Source organism: Ips typographus, linkage group LG6 (genome assembly GCF_016097725.1).
Source record: "Ips typographus isolate SLU linkage group LG6, UJ_Ityp_2.0, whole genome shotgun sequence".
NCBI lineage: Eukaryota > Metazoa > Arthropoda > Insecta > Coleoptera > Curculionidae > Ips > Ips typographus.
The window spans coordinates 7,345,717-7,372,152 of record NC_138427.1 but is presented as its reverse complement, the minus strand read 5'-3'; the positions used below and the strand labels follow the sequence as shown (position 1 = coordinate 7,372,152).

The 26,436-nt window shown below is 32.9% G+C and overlaps 5 protein-coding genes across 7 annotated transcripts; 2 read left to right on the top strand and 3 right to left on the bottom strand.

Moving 5' to 3' along the window:
- Positions 1 to 21: 21 nt before the first annotated feature.
- On the bottom strand, positions 22 to 3,575 carry LOC145730602 (KIF-binding protein-like). The gene is made up of 7 exons (XM_081981894.1): positions 3,340 to 3,575; positions 2,988 to 3,288; positions 2,389 to 2,646; positions 1,020 to 1,225; positions 729 to 969; positions 461 to 669; positions 22 to 410 (listed from the first exon to the last, which is right to left on the bottom strand). Exons 1-7 carry the CDS (start codon positions 3,515 to 3,517, stop codon positions 121 to 123), a joined length of 1,683 nt encoding a protein of 560 aa, XP_081838020.1. The 5' UTR covers positions 3,518 to 3,575; the 3' UTR covers positions 22 to 120.
- On the top strand, positions 1,347 to 12,730 carry LOC145730610 (uroporphyrinogen-III synthase-like). Of its 2 annotated transcripts, none has more exons than XM_081981909.1 (3): positions 1,347 to 1,841; positions 1,906 to 2,174; positions 12,593 to 12,730. In XM_081981909.1, the coding sequence occupies exons 1-3, from the start codon at positions 1,460 to 1,462 to the stop codon at positions 12,611 to 12,613; spliced, it is 672 nt and encodes a 223-aa protein (XP_081838035.1). In that variant the 5' UTR covers positions 1,347 to 1,459; the 3' UTR covers positions 12,614 to 12,730. The 2 variants fall into 2 exon arrangements, with proteins under 2 accessions (XP_081838035.1, XP_081838034.1); XM_081981908.1 differs by lacking the exon at positions 12,593 to 12,730 and adding an exon at positions 2,228 to 2,376 and having other exon boundaries at positions 1,351 to 1,841.
- Positions 3,655 to 8,751, bottom strand: Capa (cardio acceleratory peptide capability). Of its 2 annotated transcripts, XM_081981906.1 has the most exons (7): positions 8,584 to 8,751; positions 5,974 to 6,066; positions 5,530 to 5,658; positions 4,747 to 4,824; positions 4,539 to 4,682; positions 4,279 to 4,470; positions 3,655 to 3,918 (listed from the first exon to the last, which is right to left on the bottom strand). In XM_081981906.1, the coding sequence occupies exons 1-7, from the start codon at positions 8,666 to 8,668 to the stop codon at positions 3,848 to 3,850; spliced, it is 792 nt and encodes a 263-aa protein (XP_081838032.1). In that variant the 5' UTR covers positions 8,669 to 8,751; the 3' UTR covers positions 3,655 to 3,847. The 2 variants fall into 2 exon arrangements, with proteins under 2 accessions (XP_081838032.1, XP_081838033.1); XM_081981907.1 differs by lacking the exon at positions 5,530 to 5,658 and having other exon boundaries at positions 8,584 to 8,741.
- A 138-nt stretch (positions 12,731 to 12,868) lies between the features above and the next one.
- LOC145730601 (ATP-binding cassette subfamily G member 4-like) lies at positions 12,869 to 22,109 on the top strand. The gene is made up of 11 exons (XM_081981893.1): positions 12,869 to 13,010; positions 16,754 to 16,871; positions 18,767 to 18,956; positions 19,013 to 19,158; positions 19,218 to 19,341; positions 19,482 to 19,596; positions 19,658 to 20,071; positions 20,132 to 20,232; positions 20,981 to 21,136; positions 21,377 to 21,589; positions 21,644 to 22,109. The coding sequence occupies exons 1-11, from the start codon at positions 12,881 to 12,883 to the stop codon at positions 21,821 to 21,823; spliced, it is 1,887 nt and encodes a 628-aa protein (XP_081838019.1). The 5' UTR covers positions 12,869 to 12,880; the 3' UTR covers positions 21,824 to 22,109.
- On the bottom strand, positions 22,103 to 25,566 carry senju (UDP-galactose transporter senju). Its single transcript, XM_081981905.1, has 4 exons — positions 25,194 to 25,566; positions 23,888 to 24,005; positions 23,646 to 23,832; positions 22,103 to 23,594 (listed from the first exon to the last, which is right to left on the bottom strand). The coding sequence occupies exons 1-4, from the start codon at positions 25,279 to 25,281 to the stop codon at positions 22,929 to 22,931; spliced, it is 1,059 nt and encodes a 352-aa protein (XP_081838031.1). The 5' UTR covers positions 25,282 to 25,566; the 3' UTR covers positions 22,103 to 22,928.
- Between the last annotated feature and the right edge of the window lie 870 nt (positions 25,567 to 26,436).

Genomic DNA, 26,436 nt, shown 5'->3' with positions numbered 1-26,436 from the left:
CCACTCTTTAAATAAATAAAGAAAATTTATTATATCGTTATTATTAAAATTATCTATATTGGAAACAAGTAAAATATAGCATTTATCACGATTATGTGTGTTTAAGCTGGAATTAGATTATTATTGATTGGACGCCTGCGCCTCAAAAAGCAATATCGACTCTTTTTCTTCCTCTCCTTCTGTTGACGCTTCACCAAGATCATCATCTGTATTATCCTTACAGGGCTCCTTGGATGATTGTTCTAAATCATTGATTCGTTTTTCATTACTTTCAAGAGTTTCAAGTCCTTTGACTGGACAAGCATTAGCTGTATTTGCCGGTAAAGCTACATTTTCCAGCTTGGACTGGATCGAAGCAAATGCTCCCTTCTGTCTTCTCAAAGTGTCTTCATTCGCTTCAGTCCCCGGTTCTATAAAGTATAGTAACAACTTGAATTGAATGAAGAAAGGGTTGATTTACCATTTGGAGGTAAATACAGTTTTTTTAAGTTGAGATTCATTAATTCCATCTGAACTTCAATTAACTCCTTGGTTAACTCCACATTTACTGCCACGTAGCAGTTTGGTCTCACGTCTTTCAAAATATTACTCAAAGTTTCTAATGCGTCATATCTTCGTTTTTGCACCGCATATTGATTGTCCACGTCTTCTTCGTATAGCGCTAAAAACCTGTGAATATCGCTGTTAAGTGCAATAAACTTACATGCAATAATTTACATTAATGTTACCTATAAAGTTCACTTAAATCTAAACATAGATTGACGTATTGTAGCGGATAGTCACGCAACGTGTAAAACAACCTTGCGCGTTTTATCCATTTTTGCATATAAGCAAACAACTTTTTGGCTTCGTTCACGTGCTTTATTGCAGATGTGGGGACATTTTCGTTTAAAGTCACGGTCAATCCTTGGAAAACATACACAACAGAGCCATCAGAAAGCTGTTCTTCCTGCTTGGGATGATCATTTTCTGCAATCAATATATGAAACTCAATGTTCAGGAAGTAAAGTTTTATGTACCTTGTGATGTGCTACTAGAATCTTCATCTATTTCCAGCTTTTCAAGTTCTTTAGCAATATAAGATTTTCTACTTTTTTCGAAAAGTTGCAATCCGTAGTATATCCAAGTTCGAGCCAAATCGGCTTGTGCTGCGTATACTTGAAGATTTGGTACCAGCACTACTTCTAAAGGATTTAACAGACTTTCAGCTGCTAATAAGTGGTACCTGAAATAGGATTATTACAGTTTCTACGATATTAGTTGAATTAATTTTTTTGCAAGTACGTGAATTTATATTTCTAATGTACTGTAGACACGCCGTTTGTTACGGTAGTTTAGACGCATTAAACTGTCAACTGTCAAATATAAAATTTTTGTTTTATAATAATTTTGTTGATTAATTATTTATTGTTTATTTGTTAATCGATGATTAATTTATATTTTAATTGCATTCACCGCCATGATTCATTTAAATACTGTCCTCCTCTTAAAATCGCAATTTTCAGAAGATGAACCGGATAAATACGAGTCGCTTTTGAAAACAGCAAATTTTGAGGTTAAGCAAATCAAAACATTAGATTTTAAATTCAAGAATCTGGATGAATTAAGGGCTAAACTGAAAAAAAGTACCGAATTTAGCGGTCTAATATTATCTAGTCCAAGATGCGTTCAAGCTGTTCAGATGACAATTGCAAATTCCGATTGTATAAAAGAGTGGAAGGCAAAAAGTAATTTTGTTGTTGGAGAGGCCACACATAAGGCTGCTGTGGCAAAATTGGGACTAGATTGTCTGGGTAAAGAAACTGGAAACGCTGGAAATTTATCGAAAGTGATTTCAGACAGTAAGTAGGTATTAAATCTTATGTAGCAACTTCTGTGTTAGAATTTAAAAATGTCATTTTATAGATAAATCACAGTACAGTAAACCTTTCTTGTTTCCTCATGGCAATTTAAAATCAGACACATTGAACTTAGAGTTGGAAAAACAAGGACTAGAGATTGAAGGAATAGAAGTGTATGACACAATAGCAAATCCTAACATTGAATCTGACTTGTCTGAAGTAACCAATGGGTATCAGTCTATCCCTGAGTATATAGTATTCTTTAGCCCTTCAGGATTGTCTAGTTCTTTGCCATATTTACAGAAAGTTCCAGTAAAGTTAAACCAAATAAAGGTAAGTAAATTTACAGTATTACATTTACAAACAAGTTGCAATACACATTTTAGTTGGTTGCTATTGGCCCAGTTACTGAAATGGCCATTGTAGAAAGTGATTTGCCTGTATTTGGTGTGGCCCAAAAACCAAATCCTGTTGAGCTTTTAAAAGTTTTAAAACCCTTATAAGTTATAAAATAAACACACTGGTTAAGTTTTAAGTTTGTACTTACATTGCATTTGGCCAATCTCCTTGTCCAACAAATAAACCACCTAATCTAAAACAGGATTCAGCCCATCTAAGTACATCTCCATCAGAGGTATCTAATTGTTTCTGAAGAATATCATGCTGCATTTTTAAGTTTAGAGTAGTGTCTCCAAGTCTTGCATGAATCCATGCCAGCATCTGCATATTGTTTATCATCAGGCGTGTGAGTTTGGTTGAGGAGATTTTTGAATCTTTTTTTGTATTGAGAAATAAATCATCAGTGCTGAAAGAACATTAATTTATATATTATTTATATTTGTGATTAGAATTTTACTTTGTATTGAATGAAAGGTATAACAACTGTTACTGTTGTTAATTATTAATAATTGTTACATATTTTCCAAATGATAATTAGGAAATAGAAAGAACTTTTCAATTTTGTGTAGTACCTACAAAATTTGAACTAACTCTTATTAAACCTTCAATTATTTTTATTTTTAAAATATTTGTTACAAGAAAAACTCATTTTTGGTTAGTCAAAATAACAGTTTTGAATAATGTTATAAATACTTCAACTGGCAATGTATTAAATTGAATCATAAATCGAGCAGTATATCTATGTACCTAAAAACTTCTGGATGACATCTTTCATTATCTTCAATAGCTTTCAGCAAAAATTGTTTAGCTTCTTGTAACTGTCCAAGTCTGGACAAAACATATGTTAAATGATTAACAATTCGCATATGAAGGAATGCCACTTTAGGATGTTCTGAGTAGTCTTTTATAATTTCTAAAGCTTCTTCTAGCAAAGTCTTGCTTTCTACCAAGAGGTTTTCAGCCAGCAATATTTTAGCTTTTTCATATATTATGGATGCTTTCATTGATATTATTTTCTGGTGCTCTTCGGAGTCTTTGTTGTGTTTTGCTAAAATTGTTATTATTAAAGATTTAGATTTTAGATTAGGGGTAAATTTACCAAGAACTTCCTCAATTTTAGACAGAATTAAGTTGAATTGTTTGTGCAGGGGATTCTGCATTTCATCTCCAATGCTTTGCTGAGACAGTCCAAGTTTGTAGGACATTGAATGTGTTTTTAGATCATTGAAGTAAACTTGCAGCTCGTCGGCAAATGTACTTTCCAAGCTTTCGGCCATTGCTGATGATTTTTTGAGGAGTACAAATATTGGGGATAGTCTGTCACTGGCAATTTTTTGACACATTTAATTTACCTTTTGATTGATCTGGAGGTTTGACACAGGTAGGTACATGCATATTAAAGTAACGCAGAAGATTAATTGGTTTATCTTTTATTTAAAACAATATGAAATTGTCATTACACAGTTTTCTAAGATATTTTCGCAGTAAACTATGTTCCAGCCCAATTTTGACAATTCATACGTATCTGGAATCAGAATAGGTACATTTTAATGTTAACACCTTGTGTCTGTAACCAATAACTTAATCTAGAAGTGTTAATTATGCTGTTAATCTGATCCGTTGTCTTTTGATTGTTCTTCTATTTCATTGCTCTTTAGTACTGAAGAGAGTCGATTTCCTATAAAAATATTTGGGTTAATTAAAGGATCATTTTACGAAGTCTCATGGGTTAAACAAGCAGTCAATTATTAACGTCGTAAATACATATTTACGATCTGCACTTGTGATCTCAAAATTGGAATTAATTTTTATAATTGTTTTTGATTGACCTCCTGGGAAATTCATATCGATTACCATACAAATTCTACATCTCGGTTACATCAGAAATGACTTAAGCAAACACTTAGAAAGGTCGTAAATGAGTTATTAGGATACAAATGAGTTGACATAAGGTTGTTAATCTGTGTTTTTATAGGCATTAACTTGAGGTGGGAGAGGGACATAAAAGTAATTACGTCGTGTGCTAAGATGAGCTTACCATTATTAAAAATTACGTAGGACCAGGGGAATTCTTCAAGTTGATCAATAGATGATCGTCCTATTCTAGGGCCAAACCACATATCCGCCGCTTTAGGGTCTCCTCTCTTGCTTAAAGCTTGAACGGTCCAAGTTTTGTCGTTTTTACCAACCCGAGGGTTGAGTAGGAAATGCGCTGATGATCGTTTGTATTCTGAAAATGGGTAATCTCAATTCTTTTACAGAGAAAAAACTTGTTACGCTAAAGAAAAATCTAAGTACCTGGACTAAGCAAAAAGTCTTCTGACGATTGGTCGTCAGAATATGTGTCAAATTGTTCTGAAGGTGTGTCTAGTGTGGGCTGTGTGTTACGTTTTCCCGTACGCATGATCATGCGGAGCTTCCGTTTCGGGGCTACTATTGCATCTAACATTGATAAAAAAATAAATTAACAACAAAAGCCTAACGGTTTAATTGGTAAAATTTATACCTGGTAAAATGTCTTCTGACTCTCGCTGAGGCTCCGAATAAAACCTTACTTGCTCGAGGTTATTGTAATTACGTTTACCTGGTGAACGAAAAACTTAGTATAGCCCCTGTTAGTTTACATTTAGTATTCTAGTAGTATGGATTGCAAATTGTGATTTACAGGAAAACGGTTACAACTGCAGTGGTTCAAAAGAACTTTAAATATGCTTCAATTGATGCTATGGTATAACCACAAACCGAAGAATTATGTGGCTAAAAGTCACTTGTTTAGGATCAGACCTCCTATAGTTAAAAGAAAATGTAAGGCGTTTCTTGTATTCTTTCCTAAAAACCCAATTATGTACAAAACTCTTGACGCGTAATCACTTTGTAATAGCACCAAATAACGTCAGATCTGATATGGATGAGATTAGTTTTTTTTTTATTAATTATGTCTAAGCAGTGAAATTTTCAAGTTATCAATCATCAATTAATATTTTCCATTGACGCTATTACATTCGTCGTTTTTGATTTAATTAATTTGACTAACTTTTATTACCAAAATTTGTGTTACTATTTAGCCAATAGTTTCAAAGGGCTGAATGAAGTTTTGTTGTTTAAATATAATGGTAAAAAATCATTTATTTAAAGCTTCTAAATTCGAATTTGAAAACTACTCTCTTCGTTTCTATTACTAGAAATATGCTTCCTTCCTCCCTTTGATTTTGCTACTTTTTGTTTTTGTTGAATCATATATTTAAAGCACTTTTGAACCACTTTATTAGGTTTCAACAAATTAATGTACCTTTTGGTTCTTGAAAATCTACGGTGTCAAGCGGCAAAAAAGTGTCGAGTGTGTGTTGAGTGTTTGCTGAGAGTTGTGGATCTGAACGTTTTCCGGTACGAATTAGCATCCGGAGACCCCTTTTTGGAACTAAAAATTGATTGATCAGTTCCAAAAACTTGTCAGAAAACTCGATTTGGTTAGTAAGGAAATCTTTTAAATTAAAATAGGGGAAAAGTTACATACTTTCTTTCACTGTATTCAGAAAACGAACATTTTCAGTTATATTAACTTTTCGTAGCGATAAAGCATCGGAAAGTTGTTTAGTTACCGATGTTATTTGAAAAGAGGGTTTTTGCTCCCTCTCTTGGACATTAAACGAAAACTTTTTCCTCAAAACTTTCATAGACTTTAAAAGGTGGTCAGTTTATTTTTCCACTAAATTGTCCCGGTATTTACACCTACCTTCATCGTCATATTCATCCCCGTATCTTTTGCCCATTCTCATATTCATTCTAGTTGTGCGATGAACTCGGTTGCGAAGTTCCTTCGAAGGTACTAAAAAAAAAAAAAACACATCAAAACTACGAAAAGAGGAAGCAGGGAGATAGAAGTTAAATAACGTTTTGCGAATAATTGACAAACACCGAAAAAAACAACCTTTTTCACTAAATAAATGTAAATGTTGATAAAAGTAAATCACCCTCTGGGATTGTAAAAATTTGATTAGTTTGCCTGCAGCTAGGAGCTTTCCGAAGTTTTTTTGGCTTTTTCGCATTTCTGCTACCTAAATGTCACGCTCGTGTACTTTCGGGGAGCATAGCAGCAAATCATTAAAAGCTATTTGGCAGTTTTAAAGTGAACTCAGTAATCTACTTTTTCCGCCACCCCCAAAAAGGCTGCTAAACATTAATTGGTCTTGAACTGTAGAGCTCGAATCAGATGAGAAAAGGCCACCGCATCATCAATGACGCAGTTTTTAAAACTATTTCTTTCTCCTTCTACAGTTGCCGTCGCATTAGATATAATCAGAGGCGTCCTATTAAAATATTCCCGAAAATATATTGTTAAGCGGTCAAAAAGCCACTTGGCAACGTAGTACGGTTTTTACTTGGACACAATTAAAACAGATGCGGCAGCGGCCAGGGACATTTGGACCTTTTTATATGCTTTTACTAGCAGGCACTCTAAACGGTGTTGCCAAGTTTAAAAAAATGTAGTGGCGGACAGGGAGACTTAGGGGGTTATGTTAGGTTCCGTTTTAGTCTGGTGTTTTGGTTGTATTGTTGATGGTCGCAGTTGAAGTTCACATAGTGTTATGAATAAAAAACGTTATTTTGTCAAAATGTCTTTCAAAAAGGTTGGAAAGAAAGGTGTTATCATATACAGCCAAGGCCGTGAAATCGTCAGTAACGTCTTACAATTTATGAAGAAAGAAGCAGAAGGAGTTTCCATTCCTTTAAAAAACTTGTTGTCTTTTATTTTCTTTATTAAAAACGACGAAAATGTTTTATTTTACTGATAAAATAATAGCACGCCACTGACTGGCTGCAACAACTTGGAAAGTAACGAGAGCAGCAATATTTAAAGCGAGACGTACAGAGATCGTGACATCATCGTTTGATGACGCCTGTGGCCTTTTCTTAGCTGATTCGAGCTCTACATTGAAATCTCTTAAAAACCTGCTAATAAAATTTACCAGACAATATAAAATGGGAGACAGTTATAAAATGAGATTGAATTATTACATTTGTCTGTAGAACAAAGGTGGTTGAACCGAGAGGGGTCCCTGTTCAAAATGCACATTTGTTTGTCCCTTTTACGATGGCGAAATCTGGAAATTACAAACCCTAACAGAAGCGTTTTTATTTAAATTTTCAAATAAGAAAATGTTTTCTATTTGAGTTTTTGCTGCGGTAACATTTATCGAAAGAACAGTATAAATACCCTGAAAACTATGCCTTATTCATCTGAAGTTCAATTGTCTCAAAGTCTTATTTCCAAGTGTTGCTATTACGGTAACTATTCGCATTTTCTTAAGGGAATTGTCAAATATTTCAGAGTTGTCTTAAAGCCCTGTTACTTGGAAGACTAATATGTTGCATTGCATATTCTTGTATATGATATAAGGATGCTAATGAAAATGTGTCTCAGTTTGGTAAATTGGATTTCCAGATGTGAAAAAGACATGGCAATTTTTTGAGGAAGCAAAGTACGTTTTTAGGGCCAAAGTTTTAATTCTCCTAGTTTTTTCGATACATTCGGAAATAACATCACCATGAAGTTCAAATGAGTAAAAAGAGAGAGAGGATAACAGGAAAACCACTCCGGAACCAAGTACTGGAAGGTAACATCTGTTTTGTCAACAATGCGTAAGTTCTAAGGAGTTATGATCAAAGTTGGGATTATCTTTTCACCAGCAAATAAAGTTTCAAAAAATTGTTTGGAAATAAATATTGTTGAGGCTTCTAGTAGACTCAAATAAATTTTGTTTTATTATCTCAAGTATTTTGGAAGTCATCTCATTTTAGATTTTTAAGCAGAGATTTTACATAATGTACAGGGGTGTAGAAATTTTTCGTCTAAATATAATTGGGATACCCTGATGTATTAACACGTATATGAAAAGTACTACAAACTAAAACAAAAAAATGATATTCCCAAGTTTTTAAGTACGAAACAACAATATTTTTGAAAAAATGTTTTTCATTTCGCAATAAAATGTTATTACATTTAGATTAGGGTACTATTTGTGAAAAGGATACCAGAATTGTATGGCAAATTAATAATATTATTTTTTCTCTTACTCATTATTTCTACAGATTTTGAGATGCTAAGTGTCTTTAAACTGACGATGATAAAAAATGTTATTTTTGTAATAATTTCAATACAACTAACCGTGAGATATCTAGACTGACAATTTAGCATATAAGTTCAGCAGGTAAAACATCTTCAAAAACTTCTTTTGGAATTGTGTAACTTTTTCCCGATTAATATATTTCACGCAGTTTAAGAGATATCCAACATAAATTACCAAAATTTGAAAAATGCGATTAAAAAACCAAGTTGACTTACCTAAGGGTTCACTGTAGTCTCCTACCACTTCACAAATCATGCAAACAGCCAGAAGGAGGACACATATCAACCAAGAAAACTTCATCTTCGCGGTTGATTCGGCCCTTGCGACTCGTACAGCAACAATTGGCCCTGTCGGGGCGGTTTTTCCCCCTTTTATAACGAACGGGGCGCCACATGCCGGATAATAATAATATGTGAAAGAGGTGTTGCGTCGTTGTAGGAGTTTTATACCAGGTGACCATAATATGATATGTTCGTCCTATGCTCGGTTTTTTGTGTTAATAAAAACATGTCAATTTTTTCATCTCATTTTTGTATACGAAAAACAACTAAAATGAACATATAGTTTTACATTTCCAGCACTTCACTCCACTCGGTACTTGCAGGATTTATTTGAAAAATTAAATTAAAATACTCTTGACCAGGATGTCACTATAAGCCCTCATACACAAAATAATTGGCTTTCAGCTTTTATTTCAGTGAATTTACAGACAAGGCTTTCAAACTAACATGCTCTCTACCGTGGATTTATTGTGGCTCTATTTTGTTAACAATAATATGTAGTGTAGGAGTTTTGTAGGAAGTAATACTTACTTAAGGTTTTTCAAGTCTAAAGAAAAAAAAAACAACATAACAGAGTTTTTATTTAAAAATCCAGAGTCAAATTAATCTGTTAATTATAAAAACTAGATTTTACTGGTTTTACTTTTTAATGGTTCAGGGAACTCATCACTTGCCATATACAAGACTGATGGACTTGTTAAAACCAAATAACATACTGAAAACTTTGAAAACACTAAAACATTAGTTCAAACCTAATTATTGGATTTACAACACTCTCTGTATATCTAAAATGTCTTAAGAGCAATTTATTTAACAATAACAAGGTCCCTTTTTTTATAGAAAAAAATATTTAAAAATTATAAAGAATGTTCTTAAATAATTATTCCAGCTACATAACACAGTGGGTTGAATTCTAGAAGAAATGGACTTGCAAAACCTTTTATAATTCTCAAATTTGCCCAAGGAATTTCATAGAGACAGGGTGTTGAAAGTTACCAACAATTTTGCTGTCGTTGCTTTTTGTGTCGATTAATTCCACGAGCAGTTTGCATAGCATAAACGAAATAGCCGATTTAAAGTTGGAAAAAATTGTGAAAATTGAGTTGATTATCGATGCACACCACCAAAGAAACAACAGTATTCTTCACCGTGCACACAGCATAACCAACCAAGTTTTCAAGTTGGTACTTCTTAAACATTCTTACTTAAAATAAAAATGTAGAATGCTTTTTCCCTCTCATTCAACAACTCTTCTTTAGCGTATCATTTTGGATTTGGTCAAATATAAATTTGTTGTTTGTTTAAGAGTTTCAAGCTACCATAAAAGTTTAAAATATCTTCAAGATTTTGATGATTCCTGGGATGATCTTTGCATCATTTTTGAGTGCTCAATATATGCTTATAGGGACCTCTGGATGGATGTGTACTTGCCAGTCCGAAGACGGATTCTCTAAAATAAATCGAGACTTTTCCCAAGTATAGCCACACTGGTTTTATGCAGATCACTAGTTGAGTAGAGTTGCGCATTATTAAAAAAATATGACAAAAAACTGTTAAAGCTTGGACCGTTAAAAAAAAGAAAACGCTGGTGGAGTTTTTCCTGATTTATTGGAAGCTCAACAAAAAAAAAGTTAAAACCGGCAAACACCTGTTTGCAGACGGCAAACATGGTTAATATGTCATTGTTCCCATGGAAGCACGCACATTCCGTCTCTTGAACCTTGTTTTGTCATCGGTTAACACGTTTGGATTTTAAAATACACCTCTCGGTATTTTTTCGGTCCGGATTAGTTGGCATTATCGTTTCGTTCCATTTCCATAAAGCCGCCAAACAATTAACGCTCTTTTAAAGCTCTATACCTCTCGGTTATGAATCAGGGCGCAAATATTTGAAAACTCTCACCCTAATGCACTTATATCAGGTAGTGTAACAAATTTTCCTGTAAGAGAAAGTTTAGGAAGAAATGTCCAGTGTTCTGAAAGCTCGACCGACTTTCAGTGCACTTATATACCTTTTGCTCTCGAGTACAATATTGAGGCATTCGACTCTCTCGGTAATTTAATTAAAGAATGGGTCAGATTGTTCTTTTTTTGAAACGATTTTAGAAGATTAGTGCCAAAGAGTTTCTAGTTGAAAAAGCTTTGTAAACAGTAATACAAGAGACACTGCTTGCTCTAGATTAAAACATTAGAAAATGTGTCATAGTTACTCTATAGTTGGTTGTGTGTGTGTTGAAGTTGTTTCAGTTACTTTTATGTCACTTTATCATAATCCTTGTAATGCTTTTGGTTACTTTTTATTTTTTGAACCGAAGAACTACCTTTTTTCGTTCCCTTAGTATACTTAGCCCTTTGACACAAATAAACGATGGTGCAGAAAAAAATCGAAGGCTGAAAGTTTCATGTAATTGATACAAACTCGTTCAAATTGTTAAATTTAGAAATGTTAATTTAAACGTGGATACGTCAACGCCGGGCCATAAACAGTTCAATTCGCGTTTGATTTGGTAATTCTGGCGGGACGTGTTCGGAAATTGCGAATGTAAAACGTGTGTCGTCTTGTAGCAAAAATTAACCTCCCTGGGGGCAAAAATAAAGCGACGCGCTTTATTTAAGTTAAAACTTCTTCGTCAGGACGATTGTTGCATCCAAAAATAGCAGCAGTTGATAATATTCGAGTGCTTTGACTAACTAGTTCAGATCACGATCATCTCGTTAATCAAACAGAGTAATATGCAAAGAGAAAATAGACTCAACCTATTATGATAAGCGTGGAAGCATCAATGAAGTTATGCAAATTATGAAAATAGTGACCAAGTAGAATAAAGAACAGCAAAACATCTACAATCTAATGAAAACTAAAGTTGCATCAGTACTTTGTACCATCAGTTTGTATTTCGGTATAATTCTGAAACATCAGAAACTCAATGCATCAGCCAATAATCTATTTAAATGTTTGTATGACGCAGAAGAGTACCTGTTTTCCAATTTCCAGTATTTTTCTGGATCAGATTTTCTCTAATCGTTAGACATTCCATTTCTGGTGCAAGAACGTCGAGTATTCGCATGTTAAACTGTTTAAAAGAATGGAACAGCAAAATTTGTATTCTTTTTTCAGAGGCTGAATTGATTGACTCGATTTTCATAATTTAATTTGGCGTTTAAAAGATATTTCTGATAAGCTAAATAATAAGAACCGTGTACCAAGTATATTGCTTGTATAAGTTTCTTCAACAAAGGGTCATTTTTCCTCTCCTATTTAAAACCCAACATTATAATCAGATCGTTTGCGGAAGAAAAGGAAGATTACACTTATAACTACCCAATTTAAGTGAAAACTTTGCATTATACAGGATGACCCAAAAAACAAATCAATCATATGTGAATCTTAGAATGTTCAGTAATTTAGAACTCTATTTGTATAATAATCCAATCTATACCTCTAGAGGCTGGCGACTAATAAAGACCGTTTACAAAATTTATTTCAAAACTTCAAACTTATTTTAAATTCTACAATTTATAATTATTATGAAAGCAAAATGGGATATTACACTTCAATTTACCCATTTTAGGTAAACATTTTGCTGTCCCACGCTTTTTGACGATACACTCTAACGTGAAATACTAGAATTTTTTCAACTGTAGCTTAAAAACATTAAAAAAAACTTGTTTTTAAAGAAATGTCTTCTAATACAAGTTTTTTTGTGACAAAAAACATACCTCAGAAACGTAAACACCTTATTGTAATCAAATAAATTCAGAAGGTGACCTAAATGTCCTCAAGCATAAGAAATAGTAAATAGAAACATTATTACATCTTAAGCAATAGTAAAATACAGTGCATGTGCAGGAATGGATCTATTTAGCGTTCCATTATGAAACACTTTATAGCGGTCATTTTAATATTAGTACTTTGTAATAAGCAATTTCTGCTTCTTTTCAGCTGCCGCAAAAACGAGATTGAACAGACAAAGCAGAGTGAAAGTACCACCAAAACGCTTCCTGCTTTCCACATCGTCCCCCTTGTTGGAATTCTGCCGGGCTTCGTCGAGTTTAAGCGAAAATCCCTCTCAAATTCTGCGGCTAACAGGCAACGGTGCATAAAGTACCACTTTGGTACCGCTTCGTATCAGACAATAATAATTAAGCGTCGATCAGATTTGGCGTGTATATGTGCCGGTTAAACACGGACTTAGTTTATTGCCAGTGCTACTGTCAGACAAGTTAGGTCATGGAGGAACATGTACCTTTGAGGTACGACCTGCCTCTACAACAGCTTAATAGGATTGCCAAACGGCCTCCTGTGGATATTGAGTTCCAGGATTTGACTTATTCAGTCAGAGATACTTATTCTGGTGGAGGTGAGTGGACATTTTTGTTTTTCTCCTATTTAATCTAAGCAGTTACCTATTCTTTCAATAAAGTTGTCAATTTTATATTTCTGCATATCATCAACATTCTAAACATAGTTAAATTAGGATATTGCATAATATTGTTGCATTAATAAATTATTAATTAATCACAATGGTCAATGTCATGGTCTAATAAGGAGCATATCATGTCTTGAGGGGTATTATCAACTATAGTAACCAAACTAGACATGTTATTATAATAGTTTTTAGGGCTAGTTGAATACTCCCTACGCTAATACATTATGCATTCCCTTCATGGGACCCTTCTCTCTTTAACGTCATCCCTTTGAAAACTTATTAATATTTGAAGGTAGTTTCTTAAATTCATTTTAAATTGGAAATTCTATTCGGTAACCAGAAGTGGAACATCATACACCATGATGATTTGTTTTTGCTCAATGTGGTCCCAGTCGACCAACTTACATCAGCTTTCACCTTTATTAATTTGTTTAAGACTTGTATAAATTACATAAGAAATAGATTTCTGTTAATAAGCAAGTATGTAAAAAAGCAGGTAAAGTCAGGCATCAGTAATGCGTCTTGAGTAATCTTTGTTTATGTGGTTTGGGTTTTCCTGTTTTGTTGCACATTTTGAGATAATTCCTGCATGATTCATTTATCTACACCTATACAGTGTGACTGTATACAATCGGTGTGGCTTATTTAGGTTTAAAAATGCGGTCAATGACTTTGCTGATGCAGCTCGAAATCACACACACAATTTGTTAGTAGGTTAGAGAATGTGTGTTAAGAAGTCTGCATAAATGACCATGAATTACTATGGGTGAACATTATTTTATACATGTAGTAACAAACTACAACAATGGAACACTAGTTGCTTTTGTTAAAGAATTCATAATAAAAAAGTCTCCTCAAAAGTGTAGTTTTTTCACCATTTAGAGAAAGCAGGAATCGAGAATTCCAAGAGAGGTGTTAATAGAATGTGACAGAAATGGTTTAAACAATGGCAGAATACTGTAACAATCTGTATTCGTATATTATATCTTACATGTTTGGAGAAGGGTTGAGCCAGTTTAAAAAATAACCTTCTCAAAATCTTTACTCAGATGATGGACTGCTGCTTTACCATTTTTAAAGTTATGCAAATTTTGGCAAATTACTGTACTGCTTCACAATGAGCTAAATCGGAATAAAATGTACCAATTACATTTTCCAATTAGTGTTTTTCATTTTCTGTACCAATTTTTCTTCTCGAATCATCATAATCATAATCAAGCAGCGTTAAGTTTCCCATCTTTTAATGTCTTCACCATATGATAAACCAAACTCTATTATGCAAATTTTTGTTAAAATTTAATTATATTATCCACTGCAAATAGTGCTTTAGACTTTACAGAAATGCACTTTGGAAAATAATTATTATTTGTATTTTATTATCGTGTCGGTTAACAACACATAATGCGTTTGTTCAATTATTATAAAACGCCCAAGATTTTTTGCAATTCGCACTAAAATATTTAAAAAATAAAACAATGTTTTACCGGTTTACACATTATGCACTATAAAATTACTTGCATTACTTATTCACGCATATAGACACGTGGATGTCACAAAATGTTATCTCTGTTATGTATTATGGCTATTAAAAGATAAATTATTTGTTGATATACAATTCTAAGATTGTAACCATAGTTCTGACACTAAATTTCATTTGCTATTTTAAATAACAAAACGTTAACTGTTTTGGTTATTTTACGTTAGTCATTCATATCAATTTCCAACATATTAAATATTACTCTGTGGTTTGATTAAATCACTTTTAATTATGCTATCGTAATTAGTCATATGCATAACTAACACTAGTTTGTTATTTGCTTTGATTGGTAATAAGAAAAGTTTCCTATACGAATTTTATTTATTTTTTTTTGAACTTCCGTTCAATGTTTCATATGCCGTCACTGTTAAAAATTGTTATGTTAAAACACGTGTCATTTTTTAGTCTGATTCAAGAAAGTTGAACATTATTCTATTTCACCTTAGACCTTGCAATCAAAAGCTTTAGCAAAACTCTGATAAAACAATTAAAAATACTCTTGATAGTTCTTAATAACGTATGTATGTGTGTATTTTATATTATATTAAAAGTGTAACGAACTGACAACAAGAATGTTTTGTTATGCCTATATACGTTTTGTCGTGTTAGCAACAACAAATTGTACGTTAAAAACACATCACGTCCGATCTATTTTTACAAAGAAACAATAAGACGTTTAATATTCTGTGAAAACAATGGCGTTGGGAATTTATTAAATAAATTTGATTAAATTTGTATAAGAACCATGTCGGAAATAGTATATAGTAACTCGATTTATTTTATAGGAATATTATACTAGTACACTCATATTTGTATTGCAAAACGCATTAATGTCTGAGAGTATGTTGCATTCTAATTAGCTTTTTAGAAGAACAGAATTGTTTACTAGTGTGGAAAAGCAAATTTTACACATCAGGGTAGTATCAGCTAAGCATCAGAATGGTGGTTTCCTACTTCTTTGTTCTTCTGAACTTGGATCTCTAACTTAAATGGAATAGTTCTCGTCATCATCTTTTGCAAAATCTTCAATTTACAAAGCGAATTTTTATTGTTGTAATATTGACAATATAAGACAGAACATAAGCTGTATCAAATTAATAAGCGTCTTGGAATTTACAGAATGTGCAAATATTAACACTTGCATGAAAGTAAACGCATTCTGAATGCATTTGAGATTTGGTTCACTCTAATGAGATAAACAATTTTAAAATAAGTTACGCCAGTAAGCATTTACACCATTTAGTCGCGGTACTTGTGAATAAAATAGCTGAATGTCCATAATTGAAATAAGAAAATGATAAAAATGAAATTAATTAGTCTATAGTAATTTAAAAAATACCTCAGATATATTTTACGACTATTTTACCTTCAAATCGGTTTGGAATGAATATTACTACTCCAGACAATTCATGACAATTTCATTGTTTATTATACTGCATATTTTTGTTTAGGTGCTTTGCACTGTTTTTTTACTTTTTACAATTTGATTTTTAACCTATAGGTACAGTGGTCATGATCTACTGAACTTAAGCAGATAAACAATTGTCAGCATATAACACTTTATCGTATTTTCCTTGTTTTTGGTACATTTTTCCTACAAGTCTTGAATTATTTAACTGTGGAAAAACAAACATTTTACCTCTGACTGGTTAATTGAAATTTAGCAAACGCTCATAAACAAAAAGTTGAGGTTTCTACACGATAGAATATTATGGAAAGCGTTTTATTGACGGATATCGTAACGTCCAATTTAAACGTGCAACTGTGTTAAATTCGATTTATTATAATGTTTCCGCTTAGCTTTCCAACTGTCCCTTACAGAGTGACCGCACAACAAGGTCGTTAAACAGTTTTTCACGTAAAAGAATACACTTTTTACTTGTAAACGTTCTGATGTTGTAAAAGCGTTGCATATTGAACATGTAATAGAAAATGATAAAATTTTATTACTATTTAATTATTACCGCCTCCACATCGATCTACAATAATTTGTCTATAATTGTCTGTTGGTTTGTTCTTTATTATCTTTTATTGACCAATTATTTATTAACCTGTCTCGAAATCATCGTTTTTAATGAGTGAAATTAAAATTGAATGATTTTTGCAATATATTCAGGATATGTTAACTTTATTGCAGGATGGCGGCAACTATTAAAATCAGTGAATGGAAAATTCCGGTCTGGAGAATTGACTGCTATTATGGGCCCTTCTGGAGCTGGCAAATCCACTCTCCTAAACATTCTTGCAGGATATGTGTAAGTCTTTATTTTTTGGCTGGTATTTTTGATTGGAAAGTTAAAAACAAAACTACAAGGGTAAACGCTGATGATGAGCAAGATTAATTGAAACATTTAAAAGGTGATTTACAAAAACCAGTTTAATAAACATTGTGGAAAACCACGTTATTGATGTTGATTTATAAACTGCGATGAGTAAGCTGCAATAGGTTTTACGTAGGTTTGACGCAATCCAATTTTTTTTGATTTTGTGTCACCTTTGGCGTGATTTAATTCCGTCAGAATGACGAAATCGTCAATTTAGTTTTTTTTTCTTTAATCATCATTAGGATGATTATTTTGCAATTATATTTTTTTTGTAATTTTTTAAAAAATATCTGGCAGTTAATTGTCAGCTTTGCTTGTGAACCTACACAAGAGATAAGTACTGAAGCGCTTATTGAGTGCATCGCAGACAGTTTTCGACTTGTAACTCTCTTAAATGGTCCTTCTTGCAGAGCGGAAAATCGGTACAACTCTCTAATTTACGTTTTGCTGTAATTTCTCAAATAACGGAGCTACGCTCTATTGGACCTATACTTGGAATTACTGAAGCACTTTATAGTGCATTGCAGACAGTTTTTGGCATGTAATTTCCTTAAACGGTCCTTTAGGGCAAAATGCTTTAAAGCAATCTTGTAGCGTAAATAAACTTCTTTCTCTCTTTTCTTCGTTCTCTAATTTACACTTTTGCTGTAACTTCTCAAATAACGGAGCTACGCTCTATTATATCTATAAGCACTTATTGAGTGCATTGTAGACAGTTTTCAGCCTGTAACTCTCTTAAACCACCCGTTAAGGCAAAAATGCCTTAAAACAATCTTATAGAGCGTGAAATTTCCAATAACTCTCTGATTTACTTTTACTTTTGCTGTAACTCCTCAAGCCTTGACAGAAGAATCCATATGGAAATGAAGTTGACAACATTTTAATGCTTTAGCGTCTCGGCTAGTTGAGATTACTAATAAGAAAGGAGCTGTATTGTTCTCTCAGCAAAAAGGCACTTATTAAGCTATACACTGACAAAAAAGGACGATACTTACATTTGTTGCCTATTACATACACATCTCTGACAACTAAATGTTAAAGACAATAAGCTTTCTTTTCATAGAATTTTGATTAAATTATAAGGGTTAAAAATTACTTGGTGAAAGTTTAGGGGTTTTTGATGGATGACATGATTTCTTGTAAAAAGCATTTTTTTCTTATTGGATCTTCGGAAGGTCAGCGATAAACAGGTACACAATTAATTTAATGCGTAATCTATACTAATATAACAATAGCAGCTTAAATGAATGGAGGTTGTGCATTGAGCACAAAGAACCTAATTAAAAACATACATCTTTGATTTTGCATCGGTTCAAGGTTTTGTAAATTAATCTCGCTGAAAATATACGTTGCATAAACGCGTTATATTGTTTCGATGCATACAAAATTGATTATCATTTGTGAGTGTTGATTCTCTTTGTATGCATACAAAATTGATTCTCTTTGCTAATATATTTTTTCTTGCAATATAATCTCATAAACTTTCTTTTTAAATTGTTTTACAGTCGTATTGCAGTACGAAAATTGGAAAATTATATACGTGCCTACTCATAGCAATCATTCATACCAATAGTAAACTAATTGCAGCTTACATAACGCCGAAACGCACAACACAGCGAGTATACGTATTCGTGTGATTGTCTCGTTCTCGTTTCTGCAGAAAGTTCTAGAAGTCGAAAGTTTTCGTCTGTTCAATGCTAGAACAGTTATACAATCCGACACGACGGGCTTTGGTGTCATGTGCAATCAAACTTTCTTCTCGTCACCATCATCTTCTTTAATTATTCATCTCAAACACACGTACAAGGACATCAAAATGTTTACAGGACCGCGGGCGTAAAAGGCAGCATCAAAATCAATGACAGGCCCAGAATGTTAAAAAGTTTTCATAAAATGACCGCATATATTATGCAAGAAGACATCGTACAACCAAGGCTTACTGTTAGAGAGGCAATGATATATGCTGCCAGGTTAAAGCTTGGCTCGGAAATAGGACAATCAGACAGGGAAGCTGTGGTTAGTTGAATAGTTTTTATACCAGTTGAGATAACCTACATTTAAGCTTCTTTTAGGTGCAAGAAGTGATTAAACTTCTAGGTCTAGAAAAATGTTACAATACACGTAGCGAGTATTTGTCAGGAGGACAGAGGAAGAGGTTGACCGTTGCCTTAGAGCTGGTGAACAACCCTCCTGTGATATTTTTGGATGAACCTACAACGTTAGTGGAATTTTTACATCAGTTTTCATAGTGAACTTACCACTGTAAAACTGTTTTAGTGGACTGGATAATGTAGCAATTAAGCAATGCATGGAGCTGCTCCAGAAAATTACCAGGCTGGATCGGACTGTTATATGCACCATACATCAGCCTCCAGCTTCGTTGTTTCAAAACTTTGATCAAGTACGTAGATGATACATAAAATACTATAATAACACTTTTGCAGATTTAAGTTTCTAAAAAAATTAGGATAACACACTTAAACAGCTAGTTTCAGCTAGTCACTTAGATTGTGGATATTGTTTTATTAACAATTTTTTTAGGTGTATGTTCTTGCCAAAGGTTACTGCGTTTACAACGGATCTCCCTCAAACTTAGTTCCATTTATGTCCCAAGCTAATTTCCACTGTCCTTCCACATATACACCGGCAGATTACAGTGAGTCTCAGACACCATTTCTTAGTTTGAGTTAAAACCACCGAGCTTATTATGCTTTTAGTAATTGAAATAATACAGTCCAATCCGGAAACCATCAGCACTCTGAGCACTTCAATACAAAATGGTAAAAACAACATGATGGTTCAAAAAAGAGACATCGTCCTCCCTTCAATTGGACTGGATTTATGCGAAATCGTGAATGACGGTCCCTCAATACAAGAGGAGAATATAATTTTCCCAGTTTCAATTTGGGGCCAACTGTTCATCCTTCTATCCAGGACTTTTTTGCAAATGAGTCGGAATCGCAGCGTGATTATCATACAGTTTTTGCATCACTTTGCTTCTGGCCTTCTTATTGGTGGTATTTTCTTCAAATTGGGCAGTGATGGCAGTCAAGCCATGGCTATTTTTAAGTACATCCTCAGTGTTAATGTGTTTTTCATGTATACGTATGTGATGGTGCCAGTATTAGTGTGTAAGTTTTGATTCAGGTAAAATAGAGTAGTGAAATTTGAAGATTGCATTCTACTTTTAGTTCCTCTTGAGGTTAAATTGATGGAACGGGAGTACTTTAATAGATGGTACAGTTTGAAGGCGTATTATATGTGCTTCACTTTGGCTGCTTTGCCTCTCATGGTAAGTTCAAAAATTTTAATTATTCTTTGTTGATTTTGGTCGTTAGGTATTAACCACTGGCCTAAGAAAATAGTTGTTTCTGTTAATACCTAACGACCAAACAACCCATGACAACTACCTTTACAATTAATTATTCTATTAAAAACACAACAAGAAGTAATGGGTTGTAAGTGACAATTTCGACTAGTTCACAATTATTTTCTTTAAAATCTTGAAGGGGATGGTGTTGTATTGTTATTCATATTATTGAGATTTTAATCCTTATCAAATTTTGTTACTCATTTTCTTCTGGTTTGACTCAATATACTTTTTTAGACAGACATATTTACAAAGTTTGTTACTCGGGGTGCAAAAAAAATTAATTCTATTATAGACACTGTAATCTATTAAACATCTCCTATGGTTGACTTTTACAGGTTTTTTTTGCAATTAACCAAGCAAACATCGGGACAAATATTATTCAGATATTGAAAAAATAGATTTTGTTCCATGGCCTTTGACGGTCATTTATAACAGTATATGAAAAATGTGACAAGATCCTGCCATTGTCAACTCTTTTGTCACACTCTATCAACACTTCTCTTGAGAATTTCGTTCCCTGCTTTCAAGAATTAAAGCCTTAGTGTTCACATAAATGTATAGGGGTGTAAAAATAAAGAAGAGTAAAAATAAGAAAAAAGTACTCATACTTGTAAACAAATATGGGATTTTTTTATGATGATTTAGTATTGATTGCACTAAATTGCAGGTTTTATGTAGCACAATGTTCATAACAATTGTCTACGTTTTATCGGATCAACCGATGGATTTGGAGAGGTTCATCTGGTTCAGCGCTTTGGGAATCGCTGTTGGTTTGACGTCACAAGGTCTGGGATATCTCATTGGCTCTGTATTTAGCATAACCGTAAGTATGTCAGCTTTTTCAATAAAAAAACGTTATACAAATAAAACGGCGATTATAATATGGGAAGAGTTATTTAAAAAAACACAAAAACAAATACAGTATCTTAAAGTTCTAATTAATGTCTATTTGCTGTCCTAGATCATGTAGCACCTATTTCTAGACTATTTAAAGGTTTTATTTATTATTGCAAAAAACTGACGATAAGAAAGCAGGGACTGACATTTTTCTTGATTGTTTTAGAATGGTTCTGTCGTTGGTTCCTCAGCTCTTGCACCATTATTAGCATTGGCTTGCTACGGAATGGGTTACAGAGCGGCCATAGAACCAGTCATGAAAGTACTGATCAGCTTTAGTTACTTAAGATTCGGAGTGGTCGGTTTCAGTGCTACTTTGTTCAGTAATCGTGAGTTGCTAAACTGTGATGAAATCTACTGTCATTATCGTGATCCTGAGGTATGTTCACTCAACACTCAAATTTGTGAAATAAAAATAAAAATATATTTTCAGTTGCTCTTGAAAGATATGGGAATGGTTGGGGAGGATCCAAAGATACAGTTTTCGTATATTGTTGGTTACTTAGTGCTGTTCAGAATTTTGGCTTACTGCACTTTAAAATACCGATTAACTTCAGAGTTGTCCAATAAGATTGTTCATTATGCTGCTAAAATTGTACGGCAAAAAGAATAAATTGACTGAGTTAAAAACTAATAATTGTACATATAGTTGATAGACTGTATTATAGAAGAGATTAATTATTAATTTCTGCTTTTGTTATTTAGTAATACTTTTAGCTGTAGATCTGTAGCAATTGGGGCAAATTATGTCTCATTTAGTTAGCTTGCCAGGCTCCGTAGCAATATTTTACGGCCAGTGATTAGGTTTTCTAGTAATAAATATTATTGTTGTCTGCTAACTTTCATCTTTTTAATAAGTCGGAAACTGTTTTGTTAATAAAATTATTTCATATCAATAATGGATGTTGTTTATTTTTTATGGGGTTGTAAAACTAAATGTCAGTTAACATTTTTTTGTTACACACAGACTGGTGTTAGTGTGAAAAATTTCATTTTATACTGAATATTCAGCTATATCTCTCTTTAGTTCCTGTCTCTGGAAAGCATTTTTGTTTTCGAAGAACGTTTAATAAACTGAGAAACACAAATTACATAGTAAAAGTGATATAAAAAAAGTAAAGCTATACTATAATAATAATTAATATTAAGAACATTGATCGCATTTTAAATCTTACCGTAGGCCATTGCTGAGGTTAAAAAATATCATTCAAGCCCTTTGTATCACATTAAAATATTCATAACTAGCACCTCTCGTAAATATAGTTTGATAACAACATTAGAACAGTATTTTAACAATATCCAAGTGCATACAGGGTGGTTTACTTGACGGTTTTATGCGTCATATTTAAGGATTACTGAATCAGTAATGGACAGAGAAAGATTTCCAGTTCATAAATAAAATTTTATCAATTAAAGAAATTCATAAGAAATTTAGGCAGAGAAACCTGATCCTGTTTTCAAGAATTTTGAAGAGACATTCCAAAATTAAACAAAAAATGCTGAATCATTTGGTAAACATGACTTATTTTTGGATGTACCAGCAAGCCTTGAAATGTGACGCATTAAACGTGAAACACCCTATAATTATTATTAATATTTACGTACAGTAAACTTGAATTAAAGCTCTAAGTCCGCTTAAGCTCTTTTCACTAGTAAATTTGACTAGAAAATTTATAATTTAAATTTAAAAACCATTTGAAATATTTGATAAAAACCATTTAAACTTCCTCCATTTGCAACAAACCTTCTTCATCTTCTATATTACTTATTGATTTCTGCTGAGATATATTACTCACAGGATTTTGTGAGTATAAATATATGGCGTACATCACAATCGCTATAGCGAGCATCGTATTTAAATAAATAGGAATTCCAAATAACACCCAGGACAGAACTGCGGTTAACACAAGTTCCAGGGCACTGGCAAAAGTTTTTAGGATTGAATTAAGAGTTTTTAGGAAAACGCTGGTTACTATACCTACTATAGCGTTATTTAGCATCACCAGCATGACTTTATAGTTCATTACTTTGACCAAGTTTTCGTACAGGAAAGCGGTGGCGATAGTGCCGTTAATTGCCAAAAGAATAACATTGCAAATAATTGAGTCCAAGTACATAAAAACATTTTGAACAAAAATGTTTACGTCGCTACCTTGATTTTTTAGAAGGTATTCATTGTAAACCCCCGCGAAACAGGAACAGAAAATTTGCACAAATAGCAGTACAGCGCTCATACCTAAAACTAAGGAATCCGACTTGGAGTTTTCGTTGTTTTTAGTTTGATCCGGATTATCTCCTATAGGGATTTGTTTCAGCATACATCCAATAGTTAGTATCACTAAAGAAATCCACTGTTTTTTACTTAGAAGTTTCGAAAAAATTACCTAACAAAATTAGTATAGTTTAGTTGAGCTTTAAAAAGAGACAAGACTTACTTGGAATAAAACTCCAGTCACTACCACCCTCAACTGCATCAGTAAGTAGTAAGTGGTTGGATCAAAGGAGGAAAGGTTTATAAAAGCTAAATTATTGTATAAACAATACAAGAATGCAGGAACAAAGTAAAGAACCAAAACCTTACGGTGCACTATCACCTCTTGCACCAATTTGGTTGGCTTGTGCCTGAAAGTAAGTTTTTATTAAAATTTAAAGTCTAACTACCCTGAAAACCACTTACTCTTTACAATACAGTGCTGAAGAAATCACAAGCTTAAGTACTTCAGTTAGTAATACCACAGTAACAATATTGTAGTCATATTTGTTGTCAGACTGCTGAGTGGCAGTCACTAGAATACCTGAAATTGATAAAACCAAAAAAGGTTTCATTAGGTTGTAAAATTAGTTATGTCTTGTATGAAGCTTGTTTAAAATTTCTGGTTACAATTATTATTGCTATTAAAGCAATTATTAATACAGACAAAAGTCATCAAAACCATTGAATGAAAGGATTTTTGAATGTTTTGGATGAAAATTGGAACTTACCTGCCTGTAGCCAACATTTTTCTATTTTGTAATTAACAAACTAACATTGCTTATCACACTAACTCCTATAGACAATTTTTTAACTCCTTTTAATGTTTTGATTGAAACAAAAGCCAAGAACTTGACCTTTAATGCTTTGGAATTATCCTATACAGGATGTGAAAGAAATGTGTGCAATTCTTGTCAATTGATAGGAAAAATATAATATAAAATATTACCAAGCTCAATCTAAAATTAAGCCATGGAAGCAACTTTATATTTACTATTCTGCAACCTCTAAATGTCCAACAGACCTTAAAAATCCAAAATTCAAAGTTATGGTTATTTAGAGTGTTAACATTCAATGAAAAAAAAAACATTAAAGCAATGCCTTAATTTAATGATTGATAATGCTGGGCTTAAACAAACTCTGACATGCTAAATCCACATGTGCACACTATCTGGCTGAAACGCAACACTGTTCATAGAAAAAGCAGCAAGCTGAAAGCCCCTTTTTTTACCAAACACAAACTACAAGCAGTGCTGTGATTTACCCAGATATTACACCTGTGGACTCACCATAATGTTAACCAAAGAGCAGGTTTTTCAGAAAAAAAAAATTCTTTAAGCAGGAAAACCTTTTATGAATGATTTCCTGATTGAAGAAATAATTTGAAAAAGCAGCTTTCAGCTTCTATGAACAGTGCTGTGATTTAGTCAGAGAGTGCATTTGTGGGCTTGCCATGACAGAGTTTAAGCCCTGCAGTATCCATCAATAAAAGGTTTCCTGCTTGAATAGAAAATAGACAAAAATGTCTTAAGCTATACATGCCTATGCTAAAAACCATAGATAATAAATAAAAAATAGTATGTATTCAGTAGAGTCTTAAGAAAACCACAATAAAATCATAAATTATAACAGTATTGAAGCATTTTGTCCTACCTAACTTAATGTAAAATTGTCTAATCAGCAAAGTTACATCCGCAGATTAGTTAATACAAATTTAAAGATTAGCACTTACCTTGATTAACAAATAGGAGGATATACACTACAAAAATAATTTGGCTGAGCCTTGAAGGAAACAATTCTCTCCAAGAAATCCTCGTCATTTTGTTCAGTTCGTGTTCTTTTGGACAGGAGCTCAACTTAAATTTTAAGTCTAAAAACCAACTATTTTAGGGCAATCCTATGGTTTAATATAGGAAATAGTAGGTTGGGCGTATACTCCATGGTAACGTTAAAAGAAATAGATAAAAAATTAGCGAATTAATAGCGAGCGCCCAACCCCTCCATAATTAGCCACATAATCAAAAAAGTATATGTTTATTTGAAAGTTTATTATCTCTGAATAAAAATGTAATTTATGTAAACAAATATTGATACATAACCTTAAAATAATGACGTTTCACCGGAGGTGAACGAAGTGAGCAGCATCATTGACATGGATAGGCCACGTAATGATAATGAAGTGAACCCAAATGAACTGGATAAGGTATGTACATAGATTGTTTTGATTTTGATTAAAATAAATCAAAACTCAACTGGTGATTCAGATCAACAGATGAAGATTAAAAATAAGTAATATTCAAATTTGTTTTAAATGGGGCAAACAAAACGGGAACTAATCATGAAAAATCATCATTAATGGGAGCTGCCCATGCCACTCTTCCCAATATAGCTAAAGGCCAAATCCTTCAATAAATTATTTTTTTCAACTTCTTGTCAGCATTTCAAAAATTGTTGTTAAATCATAACGCATCATGGGAAGGCAAAATAGAAAATAAAAAATATTCCAAAGGTCTGAAAATCGAGTTACAATGTAACTACTGCAATATCTTACTCTTATACAGGGTGTCTCAAGCGATTCGCTCGGTCATTCACAGATAAACCGTTAATTTAACATTTTTCTTGCAATGTGTATATATTTTTTAATCTTCTAGATTTCAGGGTTTATTGCTTTTGTCGAGGCACCAATAACAGAAAAATATTGTTTTTGAAGTATTTTTGGTAGAGTAATGCAAATTGACATCCTGCATAAATCATATAGTAAAATTAGCATGCATTTCAAAGATAATAAATGCTAAAACGTTGTGATGATTTATTAAAATCCGCACACAACTCCCATTATGTGATGATCAACGACAGTCGTCACCTATTTTAGGTTCTGGAATTTGAATCAAGTTCCAAATCTGGCTATTATGTTTTGAATTACCTATAATCGCCTCCTGTTATAATATGAGAATAACATGTTTATTAGGTGGGAG

Bases quoted from the DNA above. Each gene is read 5' to 3' on its own strand.
- LOC145730610 (XM_081981908.1), top strand. From the start codon at position 1,460: ATGATTCATTTAAATACTGTCCTCCTCTTAAAATCGCAATTTTCAGAA. The intron at 1,842-1,905 runs GTAAGTAGGTAT...GTCATTTTATAG, and splicing joins ATCGAAAGTGATTTCAGACA to ATAAATCACAGTACAGTAAA. The intron at 2,175-2,227 runs GTAAGTAAATTT...TACACATTTTAG, and splicing joins TAAAGTTAAACCAAATAAAG to TTGGTTGCTATTGGCCCAGT.
- LOC145730602 (XM_081981894.1), bottom strand. From the start codon at position 3,517: ATGGCCGAAAGCTTGGAAAGTACATTTGCCGACGAGCTGCAAGTTTAC. The intron at 3,289-3,339 runs GTAAATTTACCC...TAACAATTTTAG, and splicing joins TAAAATTGAGGAAGTTCTTG to CAAAACACAACAAAGACTCC. The intron at 411-460 runs GTAAATCAACCC...TATACTTTATAG, and splicing joins ACTGTATTTACCTCCAAATG to AACCGGGGACTGAAGCGAAT.
- Capa (XM_081981906.1), bottom strand. From the start codon at position 8,668: ATGAAGTTTTCTTGGTTGATATGTGTCCTCCTTCTGGCTGTTTGCATG. The intron at 5,659-5,973 runs GTAGGTGTAAAT...ATCAATTTTTAG, and splicing joins GGATGAATATGACGATGAAG to TTCCAAAAAGGGGTCTCCGG. The intron at 3,919-4,278 runs GTAAGCTCATCT...ATATTTTTATAG, and splicing joins CTACGTAATTTTTAATAATG to GAAATCGACTCTCTTCAGTA.
- LOC145730601 (XM_081981893.1), top strand. From the start codon at position 12,881: ATGGAGGAACATGTACCTTTGAGGTACGACCTGCCTCTACAACAGCTT. The intron at 21,137-21,376 runs GTAAGTATGTCA...TGATTGTTTTAG, and splicing joins GCTCTGTATTTAGCATAACC to AATGGTTCTGTCGTTGGTTC. The intron at 21,590-21,643 runs GTATGTTCACTC...ATATATTTTCAG, and splicing joins GTCATTATCGTGATCCTGAG to TTGCTCTTGAAAGATATGGG.
- senju (XM_081981905.1), bottom strand. From the start codon at position 25,281: ATGACGAGGATTTCTTGGAGAGAATTGTTTCCTTCAAGGCTCAGCCAA. The intron at 24,006-25,193 runs GTAAGTGCTAAT...TATCAATTTCAG, and splicing joins CCTCCTATTTGTTAATCAAG to GTATTCTAGTGACTGCCACT. The intron at 23,833-23,887 runs GTAAGTGGTTTT...ACTTACTTTCAG, and splicing joins TCAGCACTGTATTGTAAAGA to GCACAAGCCAACCAAATTGG.